Below are 10,000 nucleotides of genomic sequence, written 5' to 3' on the forward strand. Positions count from 1 at the left end.
GTTATTCACCATCAGGTCTACAGGTCTACACACACACACACACACACACACACACACACACACACACACACACACACACACACAAAAACACACACACGCACACACACCACACACTCGCCGAGGCGAGTAGTGACTGGTGAACCAAAAAACAAGGAGACGTCAGCAGTTCCGCACTGGCCACACAATCCCTCCAGATGTCCACCTCATGGCGGTGGCGTGGTCTCTGAGTTGTTTTTGGGTGCCTGTTAAGCTCCCTCAGCAGAAATCTACCCTGCAGTTGGCAGCCGGCTCCGCAGCGCACCGGGCCCTGCCCTGGGCCGGGTCCCCCGCCCGTAGCCGTCAAGATCCCAAGGCAACTCTGAAGAGCACATTAACACTAACCATGTTAGCCGTTAGGAGGTCAGTGCACCTTACAATGATTTTATTACTCTTCCCTTCCTTCCGCGGCGGCATCTTAAACTTTTAATATATATTCTTTTTTTTTTTTACAGCGGGGAAGGACAGCCCCATTAGTCCGCTGGGAGTGCTTCCTGGTGAGCTACAGAGCCTTGGTGCTTTAACAGCTAATGAAAGCCGAGCCGGGCTCTGTAATAAGGCAGGCAGGACAAGCAGGGGTGGAGAGACAGAACAACTTTCGGTTCATTACCGCATTAAAAAAAGAGAGAGAGAGAGAGAGAGAGAGAGAGAGAGAGAGAGATCCTTATTAAGTAGGATGGTTTTGTTCTCTCGTGCTCCAACCAACACACTGTTACCTAATTCTTTTAATCCCAACATAGAGCAAAACAAGATTCAACAAGACAGAACAGGCCCGTAAAAAAAAAAAAAAAAGAAAAAAAAAAGAAAAAAAAAAGAAAACAGGGGTTGGTACACAGTACATTTGTTTGGGAGAAGAATGAGATAGAAATGAATGAGTCTTAGAATGAATGAATGGGACTCAGAGGGAGAACTATACATTGGGAAACAAGCTGGCATAATATATGTAGAAGCTCCCATAATCCTAATCATCAATTCATTCACATGAACATTGCCCATAGAGCATATCTTACCCCTAGAATCAGACACTTAATAGGACTAGCACCACATCCATTTTGTACTTTTTGTCCACAGAGTACGTTAGGGACATTCATGCATGTAATATGGGACTGTCCCAAAATATATGATTTCTGGATTAGAGTACTAGATTGTTTGTCTTATCTGATCGGTATACAACTTCCATAGACCCTGCTCTACACCTTCTCATTGATGACTCTCTAACTTGTATGAATGAAAGATCTAGGAAAATCTGGCTTGCCGGTTTAACAGCAGCCAAGAAGGTTATCGTACAAGTCTGGGTGCCACCCCACAATTTATCATTCGAACATTGGTTGAATACCCTTTTGGACATTCTTTTTCTTGAACTTTCCTCTGCCAAAGTAAATGGTGCAACCCCACGAACACTTAGAACCTGGAACAATGGCATCTCCAAAGTGAAGGACATTATGATGAAAAATAACTAATTTGAATGTGAGACCTGTTGACATCAGTGTGCTTTGATTTGTTATATGAATATATCTGTGTATGTGAGTTTTATGGCATGTTTGGGATATGTTATGGCATATATGCTTAATAAGAGTGGGAAAGGGATGCAGTCTTTGAAGAGGCCCTGCTCTCTCTGGTTTTCACACAATCCGAATCTGAATCCTGTCCTGAATCCTGAATGCCATACTGAACTAGAGGAGAGACGCTTCTGAATTGGCCCATGTGACACAGTGTAGCTGAGCAGACCACCGTCAACCAGAACACAGGAGGTGTCAAGTATGTGGGTTAAAATGCTTCTGCCTATTGCAAAATGATATGTGTGAGTAAACATTCAATGGACAGTATTCGTTTGGCTCGCATTGGCCCGTATCACCAAAGGATGCTTAAATGTGCATTTCACAAGGTGTGTTTCCCACTCTTTTTATCTAAGAAGAAGCACACGTGTCACTGTACAGTCAGACACCAGGAAAAAAAAGGTTAAATGAAGGAGTCGCGCTGGATATTTGTTAAATTGCTTCGCTTAACCTGAGGCCAGCCCATTTCTTCTCAAGGTTAATTTGAAAAGTATTTTTTTCTAAAACATCCATTTCTCCCACGCAAGGATGAAAACTGTTCAGTCTGATAGACATCACAGTGAGCTAAAGCAAGGCAATGCTCCTCTAGTGGCTTAACAACTACAAGTGTCCTTCCAGCACGCAGCATTTGACTAGGCGGAATTGGAACAGGAAATCTTTTGTTGGTCAGCGTGCACCTAATTAAATTAGCATTATTGACAGGGGCTGCCGGAGAACGTGGGCGTGACGGTGAGAGGATGGGCAGAGTTTATTCAGATGGGCTCGAGACGAGCGATACAAATCAATGCCTGCCTGCCCAGGAATGCATCAAACAGGAGTGATGAGGCCACAGCCTCCCCCAAGGATAATACCAACAGAACAGCCTGGGCTCCACGGTAACCTGGCCTCGTCACAAACAAAGACAACATTCTCTTAAGCTCTCAAGCTGAGGACTTGATGAATGTAAGATGAACAGTCGTCTTACAGTACTACGTCAGCAGTACATAGCTGCTATGCTCAGATATGCAAAGACTGACACTGTGTTTTCCATTGATTTTATGGATTTTAGTAAGGTCCAATTATTGTGCTGTCTTTCAACAGGTGTGGCTAAGCTCCTTTGAGCATGTCGATAGTTAGCGGGAAGATGATTAGTGGTGTAGCCTCTCTGGGCTTTACTGCGGCTCGCTCCTTACAGAAAGTCCAAGGTTTTATGCAGTCATACAGTCAAAAGAGAAGTTCCAAAGAAAAAAGGTATCAAAAGAACTATCTAGCTATGCCTCCATAAACATCAGCTTTGCAAAGGAGTGGCAATGGGAGGTGTTTGAAGATTCTGTGGCACCCAAAGTGATTATGTGTAAGATTGCTCCTCTGCACAGCCGAAAGAATGAAGACCTGTAAATACCTGACCCTGGAGGTAGGGAGTGTTAGGCAGCTGCACCAGAAAAGAGGTGATTCACCGGTGCTTAGTGCATCCCTTTTGTTAAATCTATCACCAACGCGCACTTGAATGACTCATGTTACAAAACTAACAGTGCAAGGCCACGTCAAAAGAAAAAAAAAAGAAAAACAAGAACTGTGATCTGATCTGATTCGTGACTTGGTTTGTGATATATTGTTGTGGTCCGGGGCTCACTGCAGGTCTCTGTTCTGGCAATTGGGTCTTTGATCAGGTGGTCCTGAAGGTTAAGATATGTATGCGGCGGTGCTCCTTTGGGGGGGTCAAAGGTCACAAATGTCTTTGCTGCAGGTAAGTGTCTTATTTCAGTGCAATGACACGTTTACGACTGCCAGTGAAAATGGATTCTCCCTGTGTGTGCTTGTGGCACTGGCCTCTGGCGTATGGTAAAAAAAAAAACGTGAGTTGTGTGTGACCATCACTGCAGCTGCTCAGGGTTTCATGTTGTTTCCCCAGTACATCTCCACATGCAGCGTCAGTCTGCTACACTTTCAGAACTAGGCTGTAAAAGTCTGCTTTATTGCTCGTGTCCGCAATCACCGAGCACTGAGGTAACAGAGAAACGTAATGGTGCGTTAGGAGACCCAGCTGAAGTCCCGTCTCTCTTTTCTTCTCCTCTCTCACACTTTCCTTTTCTTCTCATCCTCCTCTGTGGCTTCCTCTGAACAGCAAGTGCGAGTTCATAGCCTCTAATGTGCTCGGCAACCTCCAGAGAGGGTGAGGGAATGATGTCAGGATAATTCAGCATGCTTTCATATTGACAGGCTTTTACTGCTCTCATCCTTTTTCCAACACCGCAAAACAACTGACACAAGGGAGGCATTCAAGGCACAGAAGTGTCAAGGAAATGGTGCTTTTCTGTGGCGTCAATTGGGTGTTCAAAGCCTCCTCTGGCAGAGTGACGTTTCCTTTTCTGGGTTTCCTGACATGTTAAAAGTTGTTGCTTTGTACAGGCGCAAATGTTTTTCATCGATACACTTCCTGGAGAACTGAATGGCTCACTCCATCAGGTGCTCTATAGAGTCGAGTCTGATGTCTTAGTTAGCTGATCACATCCACCTTTTATGAACCTTCTTGCAGAAGGAATGGAAAATGACTGGAAACAGCAGGTGTTGGCACTGCTTTTAGGGGGATTGCTTATGGTTCGGTCCGAGCCACTCTGTCCGTCTCCCATTACTATAACAGAGCTAGGACTGTGTATGAACACCAGAGTATTCTTTCAGCCTACACACAGAATGGACAGCTAGAGGACTTTTAGAAACAATTTGCTGAATTTGATAAGAAGTGTACTGGATTAGAATTGCGCTCCTTTAAATGAGTGTGCATCCAATGGGAATCATGTTATGGTTTTATTAAATAACTTTTAGCAGAACTAGAAATCGCTGTAGAGCCCTGCTGGTGTCACTCAGCTCTTCCAGGAATGGTGTGCCATCGATCAGACAGAGGAGGACATGTGACAGGGAATGACAACAGGCATTTGCCATTTCCCATGAGACTCTGCTCCCAGCTGGCACTGATATACACTCTCTAATAGCAAACACACCTGTCTGGACTACATACAGAATACAGAAAAGAGTATATAGAGAAAAACAAAAAGAAACCAGGCATAAGATTTCTCCTCAGCTTGTCCTTATGGGCGACGGTGAAAAAAAACAGGCTCTAAGGTCATGATCTGACAGTACCGTGTGGGTAGAAGTAGAGAAGCTAAAGTAAACAAGAGGTGATTAAAATGGAACGAGGTGACATACCACGATGACTGCAAGTAAAATGCCAAACCCTGTAGTGCCCTGTGTAAACAGTCTGTTCAGGCATGCTGTGTGGACACAACCACACTAGGACTGGTCTTGGAATCGGCCCTTAGTAAACTCATGTCTGTTGGAAGGCAGACAATGTTAGACGCTAGGCTGTCTTGCCAGGAGAATTCTTCATTCGGCTCAGGAATCCTCTTCATCTGCAGGCTGTGTTCAATCTACTGGTTCCAAACGTACTCCTTAATTGCCTGTTCCCATTCTCAACTTGTTTTTGCTTGACTCAAGCAAAGCAAATGATGAAAAGGAAGGGGGAAAAAAAACATTATCTTTCACCCCGATTCTCAAACACAGGCCTCTTTTCTGCAGTTGCCACATTAGCCTGCGTTGCTAAGAGACGCCCATAAAGCACGCCCTGACGCGGCCCATCTGTATTCTAGACCCATGGTGATCCTGGAAGGAGTCCTTGGCCCCGGATTCCTGGCCCCGGGTTGCCAGTGAACGGGAGGTTTTGTCAGAGAGATGCAGGGGATGGGGAGGCTTCAGCACCACAAGCACTGTTTCACAGAGAGAAAATGAAAAGAAAAGTAAAGAATAGAAGGGCACAAACAGGCCACCATCCTTCTCCTGGCTTTGCAGTCCATTAGATGAAGCCATAAACAAAAAAGGAACATGACGATTAATGGCCTATAATGAGCTGTCCAAAATGGCTTCCGAAATTCTTTGGGAGTCCAAAGAAAGGAAATATAGAGGCTCGCAGCATAAAGACGGTATAAGGGAAGATTGGTGGCCAGTACATCACCAGAACAACAGGGCTGCTCAGAGTGATCGGTGGCTAGAAACCGTGGGTGTATTTGCTCTTTGCCGTTTCTTGGAAATCCGTGCCTTGGAATCCTTGGCACAAAACACTAGCAGAGAAAAAGAAACACCCTGGTAGTCAACCTCGTGTGTGTGAGAAGTACAGAGCACTTTCAACTGAGGACAAAACAGCAGAAAAATAAACACAAAAGCTTCTAAGTGACCAAGAACAGGAAGAGGGTTATAGAACATACCAAATACCTCTATACAGCAAACAGGTCTATAGAACATGTGGCAGTAATCCTAGCAGCTGTCAATGTGCTCTCTGTGTGTGTGGGTGTCTGTATTACACTCAACAAGACGAGAGACAGAGATTTGTTTTGCCACCGGATCCTTAATTGGAATATTATAAAAACGATCATTCCCTGTTGTGCCATGTGACAAACAATAAGCATTATATTCCTCTCAAGACCATCACATTAAATTCCCCTGGGGTTGTACATTCTATCTTAGGCAAGCACCCACCCCCACCACCACCTCAACCCCCCCTCAAATATCAAATTAAGACTTTAAGGAAACAGCAGGAACACGTCTTGAATACAAAACTGACACAAACACCAGAGGCGGCCCCATCCATATGTCTGCCACAGCTCTCTCTAATCCCTTGCTTAGCGGCACGTACTTTTCTAACGAGCAGTGAAGAGGCTCTGTTTGTGGCTGTAAAGGAGGATGTGAATTGAATTAATCGTTTTGTGCATCACCTACCAATGTGGCCCCCTTCACTATATGAAAAAAACTTTTTCATATTTTTTTTGCACTAATCCAGGACAATAATGGACAGTGCATGGCCTCAAACTCTATTCCAGATGTATTTAACTTGGAATTAGCGCAAAATCAACATCCTTCTAAAATAATCTGCTCCAACAGTGGCATGTCATGCCTGTGAGATACGTGACTGGGCTCTGACCTTTCCACAATGTGCCCGTACGTTATCAGTGAGCTGCGCTCTAATGACTGAGACATCCCATAACCTCCCAGCTTCTGCCTAGGCCTACTCTGAAAATGAATTAATAGTTCCAGGGGTCAGGGGGTCACGGCACTTAATAAAATGTGCCTGGGAGGCAGGTCTCGTGGCCTTGTCAAAATACCCTCCCCATCAATCGTCCGCCTGTCTCCATGGCGACGCCTCTGCGGGGACACAGTCCCTGAGGTCAAGGGAGAAGCGTGCAGTCCCGAGGGAGCTCGGTGGCGACCTCCCAATGAAATCTAGACAGACAAAACGCTCTCACCAGTCACAAATCAAACTGGGTGCAGTAGTGGAGAGGGTTGAGACCCTAGCTGGGCTGGGCTGGGCGCGGGGGCGGGGGCGCACGTGGGAAAGGATGAGAGGACAGTGAGACGCCTGCTGCTGACACACACACTCACAAACACACACACACACACACACACACACACAAACACACACACACACACACACACACACGCGCACACACAGAGTAGGGATCTGTACATGGCCTTTCTCCCCTCTGTGCCCCCCCCCCCCCCCCCCCATTAATAGAAAGTGTGACCAAATGCCCAAGCAGTGACGCACAGGCTATAAATCTGCAGGCCCAGCCCTGGCGACGCAGCTGCATTACTCAATCACCAAGCAGTGGGCGACCACAGCCTGCACCGGGCCGCAGTCTGGGGCTCCAAGTTCACGGGACAACCATTCGTCCTGTGGACTGCCTGTCACCTTCAGTCCCCTAACTCTCACACACGCAATACAGAGACTATCCAAATACACACTCACACACACAAATACTCCATCAGAGCAAGTATGATGAGATCACAAGTGAACGGACGGACCAACACAAGGACAAGGGCCAACATTACAATAAGTTGAAAACCAGTAAGACTGTGTGCACACTGTGTTAGTTAACAGTACTCCTCATGGGGCGTGGGTCTGATGTCCCCGTTGTGGTGGCCGATGCTGCTGCTGTGTGATATTAACAGATGTTTCCTGCCTCTGAGAGGGTGGCATCCCACAGAGGCACTTGACACCCTTCATAATCTTTTTGTGTGTCTTATCAGCAAGGCACAGAGGCACTGGAATACACAGAGAGAAAGGCAGAGGGAGAGAGAGAGAGAGAGAGAAAGGCAGAGGGAGAGAGAGAGAGAGAGAAAGGCAGAGGGAGAGAGAGAGAGAGAGAAAGACAGAGGAAGAGAGAGAGAGAGACAGAAGAGGAGAGTGAGTGAGAGAGAGAGAGAGAGAGACAGAGGAAAAAAAGAAAGAAGAAAAAGAGACACAACAAGCTGGCCAGTGCTGGCTATAGGCGTAAACCACTGACGCCCAATTTCCTTTCCTCCTGATGCCGTTGCATTCTGGCTCCTTATCCCCATGGCATATTACCACCTGTCTTAATCAGCCATTGGCTCAGTGGTGCTGGGTGTGACCCTGCACCCACCTCAATGCAGCAGCATATGTTCAGCCCCTAGCTCCCCTCCTTAAGGACCGGAGACCCACGACTGACTCCTGATTAAGCCTACGGCCTAAGACCCCACCTTTCCTGGGGAGAAACAGTTAGGAGTGAGCAGGAGCAGAGCACCCTCTGGCATAAGGGAGAGAGCAGCAAGTGTTGGAGTCCACCTCAGTAAGGACGGTGGGTCATTCTCCTCCACAAGTGGACACCATTAATTGCTTTCACTGGGGGAGAGAGTTGGTCCTTTGGTGAAAATTAAGAGGTATTTCCACAGCAGTTAAAAGGGCAGGGTGTCCTTTGATAAAATTCGAAAGACCTGTTTGAACCAGATTAATAGAGAGAGAGGGAGGCCATTCATTTAAAATTGTGGACCTTTTTATTGTAGAAAACCTTCTCTCATTTGAGGTGTGTTGAACGACCTCAATGACCTCACCCCTCTCCTCCTGCCTCCATCCGTGGGTTGTAGGGCTCGCCTGCCTCTGCCTCTTCACTCATTAGCAGAGAGGGGAGAGGACAGCCATGGCCCCGGGGCCGTGTGTGTGTGTGTGTGTGTGTGTGTGACAGGAGCTTGGCAATCACTGCTTCCACCACACACGGCCCGTTACTCCCAAGCTTTAACTTTGAAGCTGCGGGCCCTGTGGAACTGTTGGGTGGAGGGTAGAGTAGAGCCTTTGGTGTGGGCAGGGCTGAAGTAGGATGGTGTGTGTGTGTGTGTGTGGGGGGCTCACCTACTCTGTGATGTGTAGCAGAGAAAGGGCCTTTGGGGTATGCAGACAGGGAGAGAGAGAGAGAGAGAGAGAGAGAGAGAGAGAGAGAGAATACTAGCAGGAGAGAGAAGGGGGGTGAAAAGGGTGACACGGAGAAAGAGAAAGAGAGAAGGAGAGAGACAAAGAGAGGAAAGAGTGGGGTCTCTGTGAGGAGACAGCGTACGGCAGGAGGTCAAGGGGAGGTCAGACAAACCCCCTGATTGAGGAGGACGGGGAGAGACAGATGAGAAGAAATATTCTTGGGCTGCGGGGCTCTGGCCCTTGACTTCATAATTGGTGTCAAATCTTCTCTGTGCCTTCAGGACATGTGTTTTTCCAATCGACTGGCGTCGCTCGGTGCAGCTTTGCTCAGCTTAGCCAATAGACCGACCACAGCATGGCTTTGCATTTCCATACATCACTATTTCTACTCACTTGAGGCTGTGTCAGGGATAAAGGCATTTGGTTAAGTCAAATAAGAAACCAACCTGTTTAGTTTCCAGGCTAGTACTTCTTTCTGTTGTCAAAGGTAACCGAGTTTGCTTGGGTAGAATGTATTCCATTTTTTCTAAGCCAAAATCCTTGCTAACATTGATGTTAGCTGTTTTATAATCCTATGCGGGCTAGCTTACCAGCTCGCTAGTTCGGCAGATAACAATGCTATTTAACCATTTTGTTAATTCAATTTCTGACACACCCACTGTGATAGAAATGTAGAAACTTTTTAACCGGATCTGACAAACTATGGCAAGCATTGAATAATGACTGAGCCAATCACAAAAGAGATAGCATCTTTGATGTTATTTGGCACACTTGGAGGCAGACCAGGAGAGGGTCCAAAGTTAGCGCAGCACGGTGCACTTAATAAACTCTTCTCTCATGTCACTACAATGGAAGAGAACTCAGTACCACATTCACAGTGTGTGAATCTGTGTGTGTGTGTGTGTTTTAGCGTGTGTGCGTGTGCAAGTGAGCGTGTCTATGTGTGTGCATGAATGTGAGTGTGTGTGTGTGTGTGTTGTGTATGTGTCTGTGTGTGAGCAAATGAGAATGTGTCCGTGCATGTGTGTGAGTGTATGAGAGACTTGATGTGTGAGTGCTTGCGTGCATGTGGGAAAGGCAGAGCAAGAGTGAGTGAGAAAAAGAGAGAGAGAAAAGAAAGGGCAAAAAGGGGAAAGGAGAATTTCCCAAGTGTCTTACCTGTGCCGTCTCCAGATCC

General features: G+C 46.6%; 1 protein-coding gene across 2 annotated transcripts in view; it reads right to left on the reverse strand.

Moving 5' to 3' along the window:
• gpc5c (glypican 5c) overlaps positions 1-10,000 on the reverse strand; it is a 139,643-nt gene that overhangs the window by 22,187 nt on the left and 107,456 nt on the right. For both annotated transcript variants that reach the window (XM_031559789.2, XM_012835301.3), the window contains one exon: positions 9,982-10,000. This exon is cut by the window's right edge and continues 108 nt beyond it. In XM_031559789.2, coding sequence (XP_031415649.1) covers positions 9,982-10,000 — 19 coding nt within the window. The remainder of the gene's footprint in view (positions 1-9,981) is intronic.

This window comes from Clupea harengus, chromosome 22, assembly GCF_900700415.2.
Source record: "Clupea harengus chromosome 22, Ch_v2.0.2, whole genome shotgun sequence".
Taxonomy (NCBI): Eukaryota; Metazoa; Chordata; class Actinopteri; order Clupeiformes; family Clupeidae; genus Clupea; species Clupea harengus.